General features: G+C 54.2%; 1 protein-coding gene across 3 annotated transcripts in view; it reads left to right on the forward strand.

Annotated features, from left to right (window-relative positions):
- The first annotated feature begins 802 nt into the window (after positions 1–802).
- SMOC2 (SPARC related modular calcium binding 2) overlaps positions 803–22,131 on the forward strand; it is a 158,615-nt gene continuing 137,286 nt past the window's right edge. The window contains exon 1 of one of the 3 annotated variants that reach the window (XM_072831208.1): positions 803–983. In XM_072831208.1, the coding sequence (XP_072687309.1) occupies positions 900–983 (84 nt within the window). In that variant the 5' untranslated portion in view covers positions 803–899. The remainder of the gene's footprint in view (positions 984–22,131) is intronic. The other 2 variants (XM_072831189.1, XM_072831197.1) reach the window with 2 other exon arrangements.

A 22,131-nucleotide genomic window follows, 5' to 3' on the forward strand; every position in this document is an offset into this window, starting at 1 on the left:
CAGTCCCCACCAAGAAGTTTGCACCCCCTACAACCACTGTGCTCCCGGCGTAAACACCTGAACGCCTTGACAGAGCTGCTCTAGAAGCAGCCACATTCCCGCCAGACTTGACCCGTGTCACTGCGGGCCGACCCAGTATCTCTAGTTCACAACTCGCCCCTAAGTGCATTGTTCTGCTAAAAAAAAAAAAAAAAAAAAAAAAAAAGAGGGGGGGGGCAGAGGCACGCAGCCCCCTGTGAATTTTCTGGCCCTTGTGGTGCTGGTACGCTTCTTTTGCTGGAAAGCCAGCTAATCAATCAGCAAATTTGAGAGGCGACATTCTGGCCTGGATGCGGCAGCCACGGAACCTGCAGGTCGAGGACAACCCTGGGGGCTGACCCAGGTGTGAGAGCCGTGGGTGAACCACAGGGCAGGTCCTGCGCCCAGGGGGTCGGTGCCCTGGGACACCAGGAGGGCGCAGCGCATCTTGTGGTGGTGCCTGGGACCCTCCTGGGGCGCGCGCGCGCGTGTGTGCATGTGCGTGTGTGTGCATGCGTGTGCATGCGTGTGCATGCGTGTGCGCGCGCAGCTCTGCTGGGCGGCGCGGCCCCAGGGCCCCTCTCCACCTCCCGCTCCGCAGACCCGCGCCCGGGGCGCCCCCGGCCGAGCGGAGCCGAGCGGGGCGCGGCGGCGGCGGCGGCGGCGGCGGCGGCGGCGGCGCGGGGGTGGGGCTGGCGAGGGGAGGGAGGGAGCGCGCGCAGGGGGAGGATCCGGGAAGTCCTGCAGTTACTTGACAGCAGCCGGCGGAGCGGCTCCGCAGCGGAGGGCCGAGGGCCGCCGGGTGAGAGGGCGGCTGCTGGAGCGCGGGGCGAGGACCGCCGCGGAGCACCCGGCTCGGGCCGCCGCGGGCGCGCGTCACCATGCTGCTCCCGCAGCTCTGCTGGCTGCCCCTGCTCGCCGGGCTGCTGCCGCCCGCGCCCGCGCAGAAGTTCTCGGCGCTCACGGTGAGTCCCGCGGGGACCTGGCCCCCGGCCCCGGCCCCCGCCCCGGCCCCCGCCCCCGCCTGCCCGTCCTCGGCCTGCGCGCGCCCGAGCGCGGGAAGCAGGTGACCCTCGGGGACCGCCAACGGGGTCGCGGCAGGTGGGGCCCGGGCGCGTCCCCAGGCGGCTGCGTGGGCTCCTGGGGTCTCGCCTCCGCGTGGGGGTGCTCTCGGGGTCCTGCGCCTCCGGCGGACGGGTGGGAAGGGCCGGCGGCGGCGCGGACAGCAGGCTGGGGACACGGTCGCCCACCGGCTGCTGTCCCTGCGGCCTGGAGCGCGCTCGGCCTCGCGTCCCTCCATCACCCCGACCTCCGTGGGCACAGCGCGGACCTGCGCCCCCGGGTGGAGAAGCCGCTAGCCCCGTGCGCTGCTCCCGAGAGCCCCCTTTGGTTCGCCTGCGGGTCCCAGGGACCCTCCCCAAGTGAGCCCGGGGGGAAGCAGATGGCATTACACACTATTTCCCTCGTGCCAGCAGGCAGCAGTCGAGGCGTCTCCGTGCCCTGCGGCCCCCTCTCCCGGGTCCCCTCCTGGTCCCGGTGCTGCGCGCAGGCAAGCGCGCGCCCGAGCGCGTGGGTCACCGTGGTTGACCGCTGCGTGTTTTTCTTTCTTAGCTGAAACTTCTCTGCAACAGCCCCGGGGCCGGCGGCGCGCGGGGCCAAGCCTGGAGCTATGTGCAGGGCGCGAGCCAAGCCACCGGCCGCCGGCCTGGGCCGGGTGTCTGCAGCCCCCAGTTGGGGCAGACCTCGTGGGCTTGCAGTGTTTGCAAACCCATAATTAATGCAATCTGCAGAAACGAAAACATTCCACTTAAATGTGTTTTTGAACAAGTGCTTGAGAAAACACGAAGGTAGAGAGAACACCTCTGGTGGAGAGATGCCTTTAAGTGGTGGGACTGGTCCTGAAGGGGTTTATTGTATCGAGAATACCTAACGTTTGAAAGGAGCTGTGGTCCGGTTCTGCTTTTCAGCAAATTTGAAGCAGTCCTGTGAGCCTTATTTTTTTTCCCCCAAGCAGTATGAGGGGGAAAGAAGTTAGTGAGTTCACTGTTCATACCTAAAATTCTTCTGGAGCCGTCCTTGGGTCCCTGCCTTGTGTCTTGCAAATGACTTGTAGATTAGAAACCGCTCCCTGGAAGCTCTACCGAGGTTTGCACAGGCTCAGCTGTCCTACAGAACTTTTCTCCCCCAGAGGGGCCATCAGACGCTACTTCCCGTGTGTATTTCTGTGCGTCCGTGCTCCTAGTACCTGTGCACAGGTACACGCGCATCCATACAACAGACTCCTCCCGCCCGCTGAGCATTGAAGGCCACAGAGCAACAGACGGATTCTGGAAATACGACACTGGCATTTTCTCCCAGAGCTGTCGTGACAGCTTTTTCATCCTTGCCATGGGTGTTCTGAAGGTGTGAAAGGTAGACTCCCGTGTGCCTGCGCTCCGGGGGCACCTGGGTCTGTTGGTTCCTCCCTGGAAAAGCAGAAGTGAGATGCTCAGTGATTAGATCCCTGCAGGTTCTCATCTCTTCCCTCCCCACCACTCTTCTGTTTAACATTTACTCTGGAACTCTTGTCCTTCCTTTGCTTGGGATGGAGGCTCTGTGGCTTTCCTGGCTGCCCCCGGGGATTCCAGTGCAGAGCAGAGCCCCTCACTGCACTCTCCCAGAAGACCCTTGCCTTAAATCTACATTTGCAAATGCAATCATGATGCTTTTGCATCCAGAAGAAAATTTGAAAGCCCTAAAATATTTTGGCATAGTCTTCCCACAATCTGGGAATTCAACAAGTTGGCTGAGGGGTCACGAGGGAATGTTAGATGTGCTGGATCTTCTGCGGTGATCATCTCTCTTCAGATCACTTCTTAGTATTTGGGGATCTTTTGTTTCTTCTCTGAGAATTACATCTGATCTTTAATAAATCAGAGAGGCAGCATCAGCCCACGGGAGCCTGGAAGTGGCGACTCTGGATGTGTGATCGACTCTAGCTGCATTACTTAACTTTCTTAATCTCCAGGTTCCTGATCGGTGAAGTGGGCATATCTGCTTAGCACGCTGTAAGGATCACAGATCAGGCTTTTAATATGCCTGGTATGTGTTAGTTCTCCAATTAATGTTATTTTTGATGGCACCCTTGCCATTGGTCTCTATGAGGTAGTTTTAAATCCTATAATCACCAGCTACATTGCTGTGTCCCTCAGGTGTGAGGGGATTGGTTTCATGGTGCTGTCACCTTTCACAGAGGCTTAGAGCACGCCGCTTTGCTGTTGGTGTGTCCATGTGCTTAGCTGAGGTAGGTCGTGCAGGGCTGGACGCAGATTTCTCTCTGCCTCCTTCTATCCCATTTTCTGTTCTCCCCTAGAAACACGGATATTCCTCCACCTCTGTGGGTCAGAAGCCTGTCACGCCTGGCTTCCCAGAATGACACCTGCCTTCCTCGCCCCTGACACCAAATGCTCTTTGTCTGGGGGCAGTGCTGTCAGAGTGTCCCTGGGTTTGATCACCGCTACTACTTTGTGTTCAAGACTAAGAGAATCTGCTTTGCTTGATAATTATCTTTTTTTTTTTCTTTTTTTCCAACCAGAGCCATTCTTTAGAAATGGCACCACAAGGCCCTTTGTGTTTTCCTTATGACTTTTTCTTGGCTTTGCATGGTCATCAATCAGACTTCGGGGTTATTGCTAATCAACAGATGGTGTTGTTAAGTGCGTTTGATCCTCCTTAATGGGGTCCACATCTATTTCTTCCTTTAAGAAGTAGAGACATTCAAAGGCCAGATCATGTCTTTTTTTTTTGTGGGAGTGCTTGGCTTTTTTTCTTTTTACTTCTTTTTTAAAAAAAAAAATTAAAAAAAATATTTATTATTTGAGACAGCAGGGGGAGGGGCATGGGGGAGAGAGGGGGAGGGGGAAAGAATCTCAAGCTGACTCTGACACTTTACCAACTGAGTCACCCAGGAACCCCTCTTTTTATTTCCGTGAATGGCGAGACTGGAATAATTTGTAGGAGAAGCCATCTGGGTACACTTAATTCTATTCTCTAAAGGGTGCAACAGCTGTGATCACCATGCTTTTACTTTGTCACAGGTGTAGTTGTGTGGGTTTGGCACGCTGGCAGTAAACCTGCACCTGAATGTTTTCTTCAGGGCCAGTGAAGAACGATGTTCCCTGATCCCCTTCCCACGGTATTTGGGGTGGAGCCCACGGATTCCTCTTAGAACTGACTGAATGGTATTTTGTCCATCCTCAGCATGCAGACATCCTGCCTTTTCTTGTGACCAGTGGATGCCGCTGCCTTCGGTTCGCATCCAGGACTTGGTTGTGAGCACGGGCTGTCTCTCAGCGCTACACACTCTGCTTGGGGCACTTCGTGTGTGCTGTTCCCGTAACGCTCACAACCAGCCATCCACACAGGTTCTGTGGCACCACGTTCGAGAGCCAAGGGAACTGCCCCTGGACGCTGAGCTGGCCTAGCCGTTTCCAAATTCAACCTGAATTTGTTTTCCTTGCTTTGAGGGATGGGTGTTCCTGCACTAAGGTCAGTGTCCCCTTCAGGGACTTGGTGATTCCCCAGAGTCTTTCCCTCCCACCTCCACACTGGGGAGGGAGCGTGCTCAGGACTCACTGGTGTATGGGGGGGGACGTGTAGGAACGGAGTCCAAACGGCTGTTTTCTGCCCCTCTGTGAGTTCTTTTGCTTTGGAAGAAAAGGAGGGAAACGGAAAGACAGTGTTTGCTCATACATAAATTTTAAAATATTTCCTCATTAACACGCCTGTGAGAGGGGCTGGTATCACTGTTACTGGAACATGGGCACCAAAATGCTCCTGCATCTCTGGGCCGTCGGGGGGTGAAATGTGCACCACATGGTTTTGGTGCTGTGCTCCCTCAGGGTCAGATGTTATAGGCAGTGATTCTGGGTGTTTCTTCTCCCACCACAAATGCCGTGAGCACATGTGATGCTCCGGGAAGGCCGTCAGCAGAAGGCCGGCCAGAGGTGGTTGGGGAGGAAGACAGTAAACACAATGGACAGTGTCCAACCTAGTCGTACACGGTGACTGAACCCCAACATCTGGAGGGCCGCTTTAACTTTGATTTGGAATCAAGACCGTAAATAAAACTATAAGCGACTGAAGGCAGTAAATTGGGCAGTAAATGGGCATGTGACAAGGGCTCAGAACAGAGCAGATTTCTAGGTAATTTGGGATCAAAATAAGCCTTCATGACCCTCCAGGATTTTAGGATTGGAGCTGTTATTAGGATTAGCAGAATGCTAAAAAAAAAAAAAAAAAAAAAAAAAAAAAAGGATTAGCAAAATGCTGGGATACAGAGCAAGGTAACACCTATGTATTTTTTTTTTTAAGATTTATTTATTTATTCATGAGAGACACACAGAGAGAGGCAGAGACATAGGCAGAGGGAGGAGCGGGCTCCTTGCAGGTAGCCCGATTCGAGACTCGATCCCAGATCCTGGGATCACAACCTGAGCCGAAGGTAGGCACCCAACTGCTGAGCCACCCAGGTGTCCCAACACCTATGTATTTTTTAATTAAAATTATGGCATTCTCCAAATACCAGACATGGACTGAAAATAATGGATTTCTAGTGGGATTTTGAAATTAAAAAAGAAACAACAAGAAATAACATTCTGAGCTCATTTATAGAAAACTAGAACGGTCCCTTTTCATTTTGCCAATCGATGGTGTCTGTAATGGGGTGGGATCCCACTATTAATACTTGAGTTATTATATTAATAATATATTATATATTAATATATATTATTAATATAATAATATTAATACTTGAGCTTAGAGTTTGAATAACACTCAGTACGTTGAATATCTTTAACTGAAGCCCGTGAGAGGCAAGAATTGAGAAAATAAAATCGTCATTTCATATGGACTGAGAAGAAATTATTCTGGAAGTATTAATAAGAGACTGTCTTATGTGGTTTGGTCATCTCAGGCTGAAAATCAGAGAGCAAATATTCATAATAAAGCACACACAAAAAATTGGAGCCAAGCAAAATGTTAATGCATTTATATTGTCAGAATTAAAAAAAAAAGAAATTATAAATGAAAGATTGGGTACTGTAATATCTGGCTAAATTTAATTAGAAGTCTTGACATGAGGGCCGTCTCAGAATGACTACTAAAACCACAATTATGTGCAGATTTTATTGTGTATGACATAATGCGGCCTGTAACCCATGAAGCTGGTTAAGACAAGGTGAAATGTCCGTACAGTAAGTAAATTCTTCCTTCCTTCGGGACGTGTTTTCCCTTGTTTTGCTTTCTTTTCCCTGGTGGTCTCTCTGTCTTCTCCTTCTGCCCAAATCACAGCGGATCCCCTATGCTTCCATCACCAAGACACCCAGCATTAATGCGGCCGTTGTTTGTGTGCGAGCAGCGGCCTCTGAGCTTCTGCCCCCCTGCCCCCCTGGGAGCACTGGTGTGTCCCCTCTCCTTGTTCTGCCCTGGCGGTGGGCGTGCCGTAGGGGGTGGGCCACCGCTGTCACTGTATCCCCAGCATCCTGTTACTGACCCATCCATTAGCAAGCCCCAACGTCTCGGCCAGATTTTTTTTTTTTTTTTTTTTTTTTTTTTTTTTTTACGGGGAGGGCGGGTAAGCCAACTTTTAAGGTTTGAGGTTGCTGGCAACGTCTCTCCCGATAATAATGAAGTTTCAGAAAGCATGAAGAGTTTTAGGTAAACACAATAATCTGTGGTGTGTTTGATCACGGGTTCAGAACACTTTAGTGTGGCCCAGGCCATGAGGCCCATTCCATGCTGAATGTTCTCAAATTTGTTAGACTTCAGTCACTTCTTAAAGAACAAGTTCTTCGGTTTGTCGGCAAAACAGTGCCGTAGCACCCAGGCCACCCTTGCCCGAGCGGGGTTCTGTGCATCTGTCTTATACTCTGATCAGGAATCCAGGTGCTGGAAACAAAGGCATCCGTCCTACCTATGAGATGCTGTGTCCTAGATGGCCGACTTCCTTCCTAGGATTAGGGGGGGCCTGTGTGACTTCCCGCAGCTTGCTCCATCCCCTCCCAGCCCTCAACAGGCAGACCCAATGACAGACTTCTCCCTGGACCAGACCAGGGCACTCCAGGATGATGTCAAGGCTATGCTGTGAAGGGGGCTCTCGTGGACACTCCCAGTGAAGGCTGATGTCCTGGGGGGGCTCAGCCCCCAGTCCGCTCTGGGTGGTGGGGAGGGCACAGTGCCCCATGGAGCCTGAGGAGGAGGTTTTTTGGCTCTTGTGTCTGCCCCCGACAGTGAGGGCTTTCAGACCAGCAAGCAGTGGATCCCTTTCTTCAGAGGGGGCTGTGTTTTTGTGCCTCAGCGAACAGTGGCTGAGAAAAGTGTACACACACGCTGAGGGGTGATGGGAAGTGCATCGCTGAGTGGGCCAACCGAGGGTTCTAATTTCTGAGGGAACCCCCTCAGCTTCAGTGTGGCTCAGTTTGTCATGACCTCACTTACCTCTGGGGTCTGGCCGGTGCCTCTCCCCAAGACTCCCTGTGGTTGTGCCAGGACTGTGAGTGCTTGGGCGCTGTGGCCCCACAGCCCAGATCTAATTGCAGGCCCCATCCTTTTCCATCTGGTGCCATTACCTCTCTCTCTGCTCTTTTCTCACTACTTTTTTGGAACTGTCTTGAGAAGAACTGAAGGGAGACCTGCCCTCTCTTCAGGTATCTGGCCGCTGTCTCTGGTCAGCTCCTTGCACATGGGTAGCCTCTTCCCACACACCTGTCACAGACTTGCATTCTCCTACGCTGCCCCCAGCTGTCCCATAACACAAATACCAAAATGATCACAGAGGCACCCTCGCAGCTTTACCTCCACGCATTAGACACCAATCAGAGTAAAGCCTTCATAGGGTCCCGTCGCCTCATGGAGAGGAGCCAACCACTTGGAAACGTGAAATGGAAATTACAAAAGATGATAAATTCCATGAATGCCTGTAACTTTAAAAATGACTTGTGAGATTTGAATGAAGGTTTCAGAGCAGCATTTAGTGTGTCGTTTGTTTTTGGTGGTGTTTTGATTCATTCCACAGAGGACCTAGGTGTGTGGAATCACACATTTTTTTAAAAGTATATTTAAAATTAGTTTAAAAAATTGATCTTTGGAAACAAGAAGTCAGTGTCCTGCCATTCTATGTGGCTGGCAGTGTTGAGACGGTCCCCTAAATGATTCTGTGGGTGTTCCCGGCCAACTGGGGTAGGGCTCCAGATAGCTCATCCCCCACTGGGGCAGACACTCTTCTGTGATTTGCCATTACCTTTGGGACAGGGTAAAAATGTATGTCATGCCTTCCCATCCTACTTTCTGCTCAGAGATCCATCATGTTAAGTGCTCGAATAAACTGTTACATTCTTCCCTGCGAGACGCCTGAGCCAAACCAGGCCAGCAGCACAGCTGTCCAGACCGAGCTCTACACGGGGCATGGCTCAACCCCCCACGCCTTCCCCTGGGCCAGGTACCAGGCATGGCTGCCGCCCGAGGACATGCCATCTGTAGGAGGCAAGAGGAGAAGAAAAAAGGAAGAGGCCCCTGTCTCCTGTAGAGCCAACTGAGTGTTAGGACATCATGGCCAGAGAGTCTTTCATCTTTGGGAAACAGACACACATAAAGTTGTAAACATTGAGAAGAGGGATAATACAAACATCATGGTGCCCTGCTCTCATGCTATTCATCGGGGAACACAATTTGTCATCAGCGGGATTCTCTTGGACCTATAGGAACTCTGGGAGGAGTTTGGTTTTAATGCAGTCTGAGAATCAATCATGCAATCTTTAAAAATTCATCTGTGGCCAAATCAACAAGAATTTACATCACCCCTTTTCCATGGGCCACTCATGTAGGTGTTAGAGGAGATGACTAGGTCTTCTGGAGGCACGATGCCTTCCTCCTGCCGGGACCCCTTGCTTCTCTGGCCTGGGCTCTCTCTCCAGCCAGATATCTGACAGTACCTGAAGATTATCTGAAGATAAAGGGAGTTGTCCACGTGCCTGAGGCATCCGCTGAGCCTTTCTCTGGGTCTGTTCTTTTCCCTTCTACGGGTCCTTAGGGCCTGAGGCTCCCAGGGCCCTTCTAAACAGCTCCCTTTTGAGCTCCAGTTGATCAGTATCCATTTAGGAATGTTGCTGTCAGTCTAGATACAAGATCGCAGAAGCAGTTGGTCATTCAGCAGCAAAGCATAACTTGAAAGAGGCACTCATGGTGGGTGCTTGTGGGTGTTCGGCTCACTTTTCTATGTAACTTTCTAAATTTGAGATTCTGTTAAGCCAGTGTCCCCTGTCGTTGCTTCCCGCCCACCATTTGTAAGTGGAATAAGTTATTCCAATTAAAACTGGACTTACATCCTGATCTCCCTTATCCCAGATTGGGACTACCCCTCTGGCTCATGCAAATTTGTTGCACACTCCTCTGTCATCCTGCAAGAGGGCTATTGACCCCCATACACCTGAGGGACAGGCTAGGAGGTGAGACACAGGGCTCATGTTCATTTGCTGCATTGATTCACTGTTCTAGGGAAAAAGCCCCGGGAGATTCCCATTCCCCACCTCCCGACCCCTGGAATCGATGACTTAAAATCAGTAAAACACCACGTGGGGCTCTCAAGTACTTGTTCCTGTAAACCTTACTCCGAAGAGCTTGTGCTAATCCCATAATTGACACTTTGTGAACGAGGTCATTCAACCAGCTGCCAACAGACCCGGTGTTCCACACCCTATTCTCGCACCTTGTGCATGGGGTATCTCCTGGAAACGTGGAGTGTTCTTCTAAGCATCGGGATGATTGCCTCTGGGACACGGGATTAGGAGTTCTGTGTGATATAATAAATTGTTTTGACACTCTGAATCTTTCTCTCTTAAAACAGAGAGAGCCAGCTTTCTGTGCTCTTACGATCGTATCTCATTTGTCCCCGAGACATCCCTGCCAAGAAGCTATATATATGTCGTGGGTGTATATATTTTAGATTTCTGCAGACGCCGCAGGGTAAGGAAAGTGAGTAACAGCTCTGACCTGAATATACACGTTGGCTAAGTTGTAGCTTTGCTGGATCTGCAGATATGCACTCGTGATAATCAGTTCTTCATTCTTAAAAGATTTATCTTTTGGAGGGAGTTGCCGCAGATGGATAATTCTTTTCATTCAGAGATATAATCCAGGTGGAGCCACGGATCCGGATCCGGTCTGTGGCACCCCTGGCGTCCCAGCCCCTCTCGGCCCTGCTGGTGTGCAGGCTGCAGGTCCACGGCCCAGCATCCGCCACAGGAGGGAGCCCAAGAGCAGCCTGGCTCTGGCTCTGGCTCTGGGGGGGCTCCTGGGTGGGCTTTGGGGTCCGACCACCGGCAAAGCCTCGGCCACCTCGACAGCGAAAGGACCCCACGGGCTGCTGCTGCTTTGTGTTCAGGCACCGCATTCAACTCTCCAGTTTTGAAGCTTTGAGTCCTGATGCAGCGATGCTCAATCCGGGAATTAGGACACAGGGACACATTTTCTCCAATGTGTCTGGCAGCAGCCCTGCAAGTCTGGGACGAGCGTGTGAAATGCCAGGCGGGTACTCAGCTAGCGGGCAGGAGCACTGTGATGTTGGGGTGCAGGAGTGGCTCGGAGAGGCCCCGGAGCGGAGTGGACTGGCCCTGGCTGCCGCCGCTGCAGGACCCGCTGGCTCAGTGAGCGGATTTTACCTTCCTGCCAAGTCCGCATGGTGGACGATGTGCTCCAGGGCGGAGGTTCTCAAACATGCCGAGTTTACGATGGCTCTTCCCCTGCAAGATCAGATGTGCAGCACATCGAGCCCCCCCCTCCATGAGGCCCTAGGGGAGCCCCGTCCCCCTGGACTCCCACTGACCCCTCACCGGCACCAGGCTTGGAAACCACTCACATTACTTTGTTCCCAAAACTCTCAAGGAAGTTCAGAGAAGATGTTACGGGCCCATGTCAGGCTCCTTCCTTTCTGCTCTCCTGCTGTGGCTGCAGTGGCCCATGGACTGTTTCTGGGGGCCATCAGGAGGATGGTCACGCCTGCTGTCCCGGGGTGTCCCTTCACCTGCCTGGACCTCGTCAGAGCTGGGGCTTGTTTATAGGCTGCAGGGAGCCTGCATCCTCATCCCTGTGGGGAGCCAGTAGCCGGTAGCCCTACCACTTGCTGCTGGGTCGGAGGGGGCTGCCCCTGGGCTCCAGGGGTCCTGGGCTGTGGCCTGGGTGATGAGGGGCCCTGGCATCTGGTCTGTGTCCCTCAGAAGGCTGTGCACCCACACACTGCAGCTGGAGCAGGTGTGGGATGCTCAGATGGGGCAGCCCCTGTCCTGCAGAATCAGGGGTGAGATCCCACAGCGACCCTACACATAGGGTGCAGGGGGGACCAGCAGGGACGAGCCCCTCCAGTGGGGCAGGTGGCAAGGGAGGCTCGTCCTGGGTGATGGCAGGAAGCATAGATCTCTGCCCTCCTGCCAGATCGGAAACGTTTGTAAGACGCTCAATCAGATGCAGTCCTCCTGGGCTCACACCACATCTCCATCTTGAGGCCGTGTCCTCGGGGCAGGTGGAGCACACTGGGGGCAGGTGGAGCCCACATCCTGGGACAGGGGAGGGGGGTGAACAGCCTCCTGGAGCCCGGGGCCAGCCCCAGGTCAGCCAGTGGTCACGCTCAGCCGAGGACCTTTCCCAGCAGGCCTCCCTCCTGCACCGTGTGTGTGATCCCTGCCTCAGGAGGGGCGGTTGGGCAGGGAGGATGCCTCCAGGGATGGGCCAGCACCCATGCAACCCCTGCATCCCTCCTTCCTTCTGGGGCAACTTGGCACGTCAGCCCTTCCCCCCGAAATCTCATCCTTGCTCTTCTTATCTAACCCCCACATTTAGCAAAAAAATGGCAAAATAATTCAATTCGCAAAGCAAAGGTAGAGTTAAACGTTAATCTCTGCTGTCTCTCGTCTCCCTCGGTCTCTAATGCTTTTGGTGTCTTGGTCTCTTACTTTCTATCTCTCTGTCTCTGTATTTCTGTCCCTCTCTGCCCTGGGGTCTGCCCACCATGCATGGAGATGCAGCCATTCTCTCTACACTCCCTGCCCCGAGCTGTGGCCCCACCAGCCTGGCCCCTTGGGCTCGGTTACCTCCTTCCAGCACCAGGGAGGAGGTCCCCTGTTCCCTACAGGGAGGATGGAAAAGTCTGTAGGTCATCGGGCTCCGTGAGCTGCAATATCTGAGAAGAATCCTGACCTAACCCAGAACCCAAGTCAGCCAAATTCTAAGCAGGTTTTGTTTTTTAAAAAAAAAAAAAAAATTGCTATTTTTTTTTTCACCTCTTCTTTCCTTTCTGGGTTTCCCAGTTTCATTGAGAATTTATAATTTCCCTCTCTAAGTTTACGGCTGTGAGATCCAGGCTCTTAGCCCTGGCATCCCTGCTGGCTGGGTGTCCCCAGGGCGAGTGAGGCAGAGCTGGTTTGACCTTGGCTCTGCAGGTGGGGAGGCAGGCGCCCAGCTGTGCCGAGGATGGGAGGCACATGTGACCGATGCGTGCTGCAGCTGGCACCCTGTCCGTGTGCTGGTGGGATCCTCTTAGGCATGTTCTGTGGAAGGAGAAGTAAGGCCGCCCAGTGAGGTATGTAAATACCGTTGTAACATAGCATAGTCTGGATGTGCTTGAGGGGCCAGGGGCATGTGACAGACAGGAAGTCTCCCCTGGGTGCCTGTTCCTGGCTCAACACAATCATGCAGACAGGTCACTGTCCAGCAGGCGAGACAGTTGTGTGTCGTGCAGCTTGAGCCTCTGCTGGAGCCGTGGCCAGTGGGCTGGGGCTGTGGGGAGGGGTCACAGCTGTCAGAAATGCTGCCTGGGAGGTGGCTCCCCTGGGTCCTGAGTGTCTGGGTGGCAGCCAGAGGTGGGGAAGGTACCATATGGAGAGGCAGCTGGACAGGGAGGAGGCCTCATGAGGGGCCCCCTCAGGGCACAGGGGTCAAGGCAAGAGCAGGCGGTGTTCTGAGAGGGTGGGCTGGACAGCTGAGGGGACACTTCCAGGGTGTCAGAGCAGGGATGCGGGGAGTTGTGATATGGAGGCAGGGGTGCAAGCTGTGTGCTGCGGGGGGTGCTGGGGGCAGGGATGTAGCTGTTGTGCTGTGGGGTGCAGGCAGAGCAGGAGTAAAGGGAGCTATGATGCTGGGGGCAGGGATGCAGATGGTGCTGCAGGGGGTGCAGACAGGCAGGGGTGCAGGGAGCTGTGATGCTGAGGGCAGGGGTGCAGCCATGGTGCTACAGGAGTTGCAGACAGGCAGGGGTGCAGCCCATGATGCTGGGCACAGCGCCCCTGGTTCTGGCTCTCCAGCTGTGTCTGTTGGGGTGAGACTGCACCGTGCTGCTTCACCCTGACCCTAGGCCGGGCAGTGGGCTTCAGTGACTCTACAGTGTGCAGAGTCCCTAACAGACTAGCAGTTTCCACCTGCTGCCCTTATCCTAGCCGCTGTTTCCTCCGAGCAGAGTCTCAGGGGAGGCAGGAAGGTCGTGGCTGGGGTGTGCCCTATGCAGGCTGGGGCATGGGGGCTGTGGGAGGGGGAGCTGTGCAGGGCCTCTCCACTGCTGGGGGCAGGCTGCTCCTCTCTCCTTGTGGTCTTTCCTCGGAAAGTTGGTGCCAGTGCTGCTCCTTTCCTCCATGAGTCTCACTTCCTGAAGATTATCTGAGACTCCCTCACCTTGTGGACGTAACAGAAGGCAGACGGAGAACACAGATTGCATCCTCACTCAGAAGCAGGGTGGCCGGTGTCCCTGGGGTTGTGGGGTTAGTTGTGGGGACCCCAACACCACGAGGAAAGAGTTGTTAACAGACCCCAAAGGCCATCCTGACCTCACAGGGGCGGGCGCTCTGGGGTACAGTTGCTTGCCATGTTGCACGTTGGTGGTGTGCAGGGGTGCGAGGGGGTGCGCTCTGGGTCCCCCAAATGTCTGCAGAAGCTGTGCGTGACTTTCCAAACTGCGAAGGGTTGGCAGGGCCCTGGCCAGGCCCCTGGGGGTGCTGGTCCCTGTGTTGCACGACCCTGGAGGACAGTGGGGTGGGACCTGCACGTAGGTATGTGGGCCGTGCCAGAAAGGACTCGGTCTCCCTTCTGGCTTCATCATGTGAGGGCTGATGTTTGAAGGCTTGTGACTAGGGAGTAGATTGCATGTGTGTGTGTGGGGGTGGGGCCTAGGGTGGGGTGTGGGCAGGGGCCTGGGAGGTAGAGGGGGAGTGGGTGGGGCATGGGAGGGGCGTGAGGAGATGGAGGAGTGGGCAGGGCGTGGAGGGAGGAGGGATGGGAAGGGTGTGACGAGACAGTGGGGGTAGTGGGTGGAGCACGGTTGGGGTGTGGGGAGGTGGGGGGGTGGGGTGTGGAGGGGATGTGACTCTGCACAGAGCCCATGGGTGGGCAATCCCAGGCAATGGTCTTTCCCTGGTGCTGACCTGGATCTGGGTCGAGTGTCCTGGCTGGGTTTGCAGCAAAGCCAAACAGACTGTGGGTCCCTCCATGTCGCCCCTCTTTCTGGGGATGAGGATCCTCACGGTCCTTAGTGGGAGTTGCTCCAGGACATGTTTCTTGGTGCTACGTGGTGATGACAGTGACTTTCGGAGGTGGGCTTTTTTCTTTTTTTCTTTTCTTTTCTTTTTTTCAATCCTGGAGACAAAGCCTCTATTTCTGAGTAGAAGTGTCCTTTACTTGTGAATTCTCTGCTAGATTTTTAAAATGCTCTCCAGTTCCAGGTGGTTTGGAGAGAAATCTGTTTTTTTGTTTGTTTGTTTTTTAGCAGGGTGCTAGGGTCTTCATGGGCTGCTCCTTTAGGTGACAAGCAGAGAGCGTGTCCACAAGGAGCAAAGGGAGGGCGGGGACGTGCGTGGAGGGGAGGTGCGTGGCCCACCATGGAGGAAGGTCCATGAGCCAGGCTTCACCAGAGATGTGAGTCTGGTAATGAAGATAAAGTCAGGCAGCAAGAATTTTCAGGAACTGACCAGGAACAGGTGCACACAGGTGAAGGTGAGGTGGTTATTTTCTGGTCATGCTCAGGTTTTTCCATCTGGCAAACACAAAATTAGGAAGAGCCAGGCCCTGCCTGATGTGTGCAATCTCCCTGAGACTTTTTGCTGGCTACCGGGCTCATCTTGCTCTGTCCTGTGACCTTGGCGACACCTGTGTGTCTGGAGTCTCACATGAGCATTCAGGTGGGGTACAGGTGTGAACTCTGAACAAGAACACAGTGTGACCCCAGGTAACACATTCCACACCCTTTATAAGGTATAAACCAGAGCCAAGCTTCAGGGCAACCGCGGGTCCCCATGTGGCCACTGCCTCACTGCCCCTCTCACCCAGAAGTGACTCCTTGTTGGGTGCGTGCTAGGTGACCATGGGTGCAGTCCCAGGTGGCCCTCGTGCAGGACTCACTGAGCGACAGGCACTTCACCCCTGTGGGCTGTGCACAGGTGCCCTGTGGTTGTATAGTGACCTGGAGGCGTTGCTCGTGGATATGCAGCAAGCCAGAGTCTCTGTGGTTGACACAACGGCCTCAGGGCGCCCACAGCAGCTGAGGTGACATGCTTCCTCCTCTGTGAGGTGACATGCTTCCTCCTCTGTGAGCGCTGCCGAAGCCTGAGGCCAGCCTGGTGCTGCACACGGCTGCTGCCTGGGGGCCGAGGAGCCACGGCCTGTGACTCAGGATGATCCCAGCAGGACAGAGGACAGCGGACCCACCAGAGGGACAGCTCTGGTTTTTCCAAAAGTGCTTCTTCTCTCACTTTCCTGCTGTTTAGGAACATTCTAAATAGTCTAATGGGGACATTCCTGCTCCATTTCCTCTCGATCTTCAGCCGTTTTGTGGCTAACTCACCTCATGTTTGCAGTCTTTGCAGATGTTCAGGGCACGACACGACATGTAGCCGATCTTTTACACCAGCCAAAAACGTGGACGTGGGGCCCCATGACGAAACAGGCTCTGGTGTGGGACTTGGCACCACACGGTCCTCCTGGACTTGTACTGGAGGGACCCCACAAGGACAAAATCCCTGGGCCCCTAGAGATGGCCAGCAGAGGGCCCAGTGGCGGGCAGGGGGACTCCGTCTGGTCCTGGCGCTGCTCGTGGTGGGCGGCCAGCTACGGAGTCTCCGTGCTCTGTGCCGCAAGGTGGGAGCATCCTCTTCCGTCACCATGTGCTTCCTCCACTGCCTGGCATAGAGGCCGGCTCTTCGAGGGGAGATGGGCCTCCTGGGCTAGGTCACCCCCTCCGTGTGCCCCCGTCTCTAGCTTAGCTGCTTCTGGCCTGGCCTGCTGAGTGCTTGCTCTGCCCCAGCCCCTCTGCTGCGCCCGCAGGACACCCTGCATTTTGTTGTGTGCTTGCTTTGGCCTCCTCACTTTCTACAAACAGCAGCTCTTCCTCCAGGAAGCCTTCCTGACCCTCGGGTTGGTCTGATGCCGACTCCTCATGGAGGCTGCAGGAAAGCTGGGGGCGTTCAGTTAAGAGCATTGTTTTTATTACTCTCATTTTATAATAATTAAAAAGCTAATTTATTAATTATATCTTGGAAACCAGCGTAAGGTTGCAGTTTAATTCAAAGGAAGTTGCAAAGTGGCCCCCCACACCCCTTGCTGTGCTGATGAATATGAGTTCACGGGATGCTGGCTGTATTCCGGGCATTAATTCCCCTGTTCCTTGTGGTGGGTGCACTAACTGTTCCACTTTGTGGGAGGACTTGGGCACAGATGGATTAAGTCCTGTGCCCCGGGTCACACAGCTAACAGTCATGGGCCAGGGCGAGTCTCTGGTGCGGTGGGTTAGCTGGGAAGCAGGTTGGCAGACGAGGGTCTTAGAGCCGTGTTGACCACAAAGCATTCCGCAGACTCAGAGCTGTCGAGGCCAGAGTCCACCGGGTTCATGGACGAAGAATCGGGGGTAGGGGCAGGGGCTCAGCCGAGGGCGGCCAGGCGGGAAGTGTCAAGAACTCTCCACACATACGCTACAGGGTGACCATCCACACCCACCGTGTCCATGGGCCCCTGCAGGAGGCTCTGGGTCTGCAGCGGCGTCAGGGGTGGGGGGCTGTTCCCATCTGGTAGCCCAGGTTGTGGTGGTGGGGACAGTCCCCGTGGGGCTGTGGCCAGACGTTTCTCTCCGTGCTCTACCCATCTCGTCTGTGCATCACGTGCATCCTCCGAGTGGTGGTGTTGGCTTCCAGAGGCTTCCTGGGTGCAGGTTTGTCTTGCTGCAGTCTGAGCTCCGTGGGGCCCCGTGGAAGCCTTCCCTACTGAGGTGGTGTAAATGCAGTGTATTTAGGTGGAGTTCACCTTGACAGGCTGATGTGTGAAAATATTTTCCAGGGGCACTTGGTCTGCCTTGGACTTTAGCTGTGCTCATGTGACTGCCCGCGGCCGGAGGATGCCTCAAATAAGATAGGTGCTCCGAAACCCCGTCCTCTGAGACGTTCTTTAGGAGGACGTGATGGGGTGTCCTCCTTAGGAGCTTTGGAGAAAGTCTAGAAGCAACGTAGTGATGTAACAGACGTTGTAAGTAACCGCACTGCTGACCCACACGTGCCACTCGACACCTCTACTCTGTTTTGCTGTGTCCCCTTCAAGACCTCCCCACGTCATTTTGGAAAACACTTTAGTGATGAGAATTTTTCATCTCTTTACTTGGTAGCGTTGAGGGGTGGGGTAGACGAGGGAGAGAATGAGTCATCTCACCGGCCTGGACGTTACTAGAAGGGGCTGGAGGTTCCTTGCCAGCCCGAATCGGGGCCCCTGGGCAGCCAGGTGTATGGCACAGGTGCGTGGGCTCCGCCCCACCAACTCCCTGCCACTCCCTTTGGTGGCTTAATCTTTATGGTGAAACCTAATGCCAAATTGTAGCAAAAGTGATTTGAGCTCCCGAACCTTCATGGCGTATTGCATTCATTATCAGGAGGGACTTATTTCGGTGGAGACGTGTTAATAGACAGCAGGACCTATTTTTAAAATTAGGGATGCAAAACGACGTGAAGGCCGCTGTGGCTCTTCTCTGCCTTCAACGCTGGTTGTGTGAGGGTGAGAGATGATCCATGCATGGGGTGAGCTCAGGAAGGGCCTTGGCCCTAACCCTGTCTGCGAGGTGCCCATGCTGACACGTGGTATTTTCACTGAAAGGCCATGAGAATCTAACCTCATTCCCGTGTGGTGTTGGGCATACTGTGAATTTCAAGTGCATCCCTTGTAAACGTTTTGGGTGATTTTGCAGAGGCTACCTCCAATGGTGATGTGCAGGACAACCTCTTAGGGGTTCATCCTTTCTCTTGAAGCAGACGGAGGAAGGTTTATGCTACCAGTGGCTTTTCATTGGCCTCCCATGGTGGTTTTCCTTTGGATATTTATTGAGCCCGGTGTGGAATTTTGGTGTAGTTCAAAGCATCGTGGATGTGAACTAAAATCTCTACTAGCACGTTGAACAAGGAGGAGCACATGCAGACGTGCAGTCCTCACAACTGGACCTGGTCACTCAGCCAGCGAAGGTGCGCCCAGTGGGGAATGACGCAGCTGGCTGCAAACACTGCTGTCCACCAGCTGGTCTGTGCTGCTCCTGTCCGACTAGTGTTGTTGGGGGAACTCTTTCTTAATGCCCGGTGTTCGAGGTCGGGGCTGGAGTTTCTTGGCATGGAGATGGCATGTCAGCTCCTTGGGAGTGAAATCACTAACTTAATGAGAATCTTTGGCGGTGGCTCTTGTCTGGGTCAACCAAGTGGTCTGGGGCTGTGCCCTTCTGCACCGACGCCCTTTCCTCTCTCCTCCCATAACTTCTGACACTTTTGGTTGCCTGGTAACTGGGGTCAGCAGAGTCCATCACTTGAGGCCACTTCATGGGTAACTCTGCGATCCCACTTCATCAAGTATAATGAAGGCTGTTCCCATATTGTGCAGTTCAGGCCAAGCGCTGACAGACTGACCTTGGGGAAATTTCACATTTGCAGCAGGGTGGAGGATGCAGCTGGGTTAGAGCGGCCCCGTGTCTGCAGACTGGGTGGTCCTTCCCAGGCTGGCGTGCAGCCTCCCCTGTTCCAGGGCCCCTCCTGGGCGGCCTCTGCCCTGAGGATTCCGGGCTCCTCTGAGCTCTCTCTGGCTGGGGTCACCTGTCCTCCCTGACCTCTCCTAGTCAGACATGCGTGAGGCTCTCATGTCATGCTTTCCAAAGGGGGATTCTGGTGACTGATGTGGAATCACATGGACTTGGAGATGGCATTGGACACCAATGGACTTGGAGACGGCATTGATGCAGAGATGCTTAGGGAAGGGGAGGGGATGGTGGACTTAGAGGTTGGAGGGAGAGGCTTGGGGGACAGGCGCATCAGCTTGAGAAATGAGCTGACCTCACGGGCATTGCCCGCCAATCTGTGTGCTGGTGAGACTGAAAGGAGGGTGTGTTCCTGGGAAGAGGGTGAAGTGGGTGACTGGGTAGTGAGAGAAACTTCTCTTCCTACAGTTTCCAAGATTCAAATGACCTTTGGCCATGTTGGTGGTGATCTAAGGTACACCAAGCAGATGTCTAATTTGGAGGTCTCCACGTCTTTTTTTTTCAAGGTTTTATTTATTTATTCATTAGAGACCCAGAGAGAGAGAGAGAGGCAGAGACATAGGAAAAGGGAGAAGCAGGCTCCCCACAAGGAGCCCGATGTGGGACTTGATCCCAGGACAGGGGATCATGCCCTGAACCAAAGGCAGGTGCCCAACTGCTGAGCCACCCAGGCATCCCGGAGGTCCCCATGTCTGAGGATCCTGTTGGGGTCCGGCCCTGCGGGACAGTGGGGTGGCTCTCACGGCACACTCCCTCCCTCGCCACCCAGTTGTCTGGCGCTCTGTTCCTAAAACACGCTTCTGACCCACACTCGAAAAACGGAGAATCATAAAATGCAGCATGAGGATTACCTGCGTAACATAAAGTAATATATCTTTCTCCTCTGTATTTACCTTAAGGATAATCTCATTTTAGTAAACAGAAACATTAGTCATAAAGAAATCAGAGCTTGGGATCCCTGGGTGGCGCAGCGGTTTGGCGCCTGCCTTTGGCCCAGGGCGCGATCCTGGAGACCCAGGATCGAATCCCTCGTCAGGCTCCCGGTACATGGAGCCTGCTTCTCCCTCTGCCTATGTCTCTGCCTCTCTATCTCTCTCTCTCTGTGACTATCATAAATAAATAAAAATTAAAAAAAAAAAAAAAGAAATCAGAGCTTGAGGCAGTTCACAGCTAGTAAGTTTTAATGAAGCCATTTCAGGTGGCACCTGTTGCCTACACTGTGTTCTAACAAACGTGAAGGTTGTTCTCTCAATATATAAAGGGGAAAACACTTATTTTGAGTGGTTTGAGAGGTTACTAAAATCTGCTAGCTTTGACTTTTTCATTTAATGCATGTGGACACTTGAAGGGATGTGAAGGGGGAGGGAACGCGGCTCGTGCAGGGGAGGCCATCTGTGAACTGCAGTGGTGTCTGGGACGGGCCGAAGGATGAGGACGGTATTTCTGGGTAGTAACCTGTGCAGGCAGCAAGTAGCCGAGAAAGCACTTCCATCCCAACGCTGGTCAAGTGATCTCGGGGACATCAGAGCAGGTCCGGTGGGGCCCTGGGCCTTGCTGAGGTGCAGTGGTCACAGGGGCAGGTACCTCTGCAGGGAGGGTTTTCCGTGGAGAGAGGCTGGCCAGAATGGAGCCGGGCCAGGTTCTGCATCATGACACAGTGTATCCCTGGGACTTGAACCCGGGTCCATGCTGGTGACGGCTCTGGGGCTGGCCCTATGGTGACAGTGTCTGCAGGGGTAGCTGGCAGTACTGTCTGACGGCCAGAGGCTGCTGGAGGGGCGTCTTGTCCAGGCCACTTCTGGGTGCATTGTGTTCCCTGGGGAGGAGTTGACGAGGTCCCCCAGGAGGAGAACCAGAACCGCGTGGGCATCATGAGCAAGCGACGGGCCCAGGTCTCCCCGCTTCCCTGAGTGTTGGGTTGGTTCATGCCATGGTTTCTTCACACACCCTGTGCACCTGAGGGTCAGAAGCCAGCGTTGATGACAGTCCCACAAACCGTACATAGATAAGCTTGATGGTGTCAGGTGTCATGGACATTACATGTTCATATTGAACTTGTAAGTGGTGATGTTTTCAAAGTTTCCCGATTTCCCTCAGGACTTTCCTAGTCAGCTTTCTTCTGCTGTTGCAGAAACAGGTATCCGTGGGGCAATATTGCATTCAAGGAACCACTGGGTAGAGGGATAGAAAGTGCTAGGTGTTGGGGAGGGGAATCTGCCTGCAGGAGTGTGGACAGGAGCACCTGGCGAGTCTCCTGCCAGCAAGATGCTCCAGCCCCTTGGGGGTCACAGGCAGGGGTCATAGGGGGGTCACGGGCAGGGAGTCACAGGCAGGGGTCACAGGGAGTCACAGGTGGTGGTTATAGGGGGGTCACAGGAAGGGGTCACAGTGGGGAGTCATGGGGAGTCACAGGCAGGGGTCATAGGGGGTCACAGGTGGGTCACAGGCAGAGGTCATGGGAGGGGGTCACAGGTGGGGATCACGGGCGAGGGTCACAAGTGGGGGTCATGAGGGAGTCACGGGGGGTTACAGGTGAGGGTCACAGGGGGAGTCATGGGGGAATCATAGGTGGGTGTCACAGGCAGAGATTACATGGGGGTCACAGGCAGAGGTCACAGGCAGAGGTCATGGGCAGGGGTCACAGGTGGGGGTCACAGGTGGGGGTCACAGGCCGGCAGAAGCCCAGGCACTGCAGAACAGCCCCTCCCACCCAGGAAAGCCTTGCCCCAGGGGTGGGCCATTTATTCCTGGGGCATAGCCCCCAACCACACGGCGTGCAGCAGCGCTGGCCCCCGTCCGCCACAGAGAGGAGCCTGGCAGCCTTCATGGGTCCTGCGGCTTTGTTTAATCTGCTGCTTCTCATCAAAGCTTCAACACTTTCTTTCTGTTCTTTTTTTAATAAAAAGTGGATTTCTGTGTTGGTTTTTGTGATCTTTACTGGGCAACACCTAGTCGGCAATCCTCCAAGCTGTTATTTTGTGTGTTTTTAACGTCGTGTTTTATATGTTAAGTTCCTGGTTATACATAGAACAGCCTTTGCTCTTGACTTCTCG

Source organism: Canis lupus, chromosome 1 (assembly GCF_048164855.1).
Source record: "Canis lupus baileyi chromosome 1, mCanLup2.hap1, whole genome shotgun sequence".
In the NCBI taxonomy this organism is placed as follows: Eukaryota; Metazoa; Chordata; class Mammalia; order Carnivora; family Canidae; genus Canis; species Canis lupus.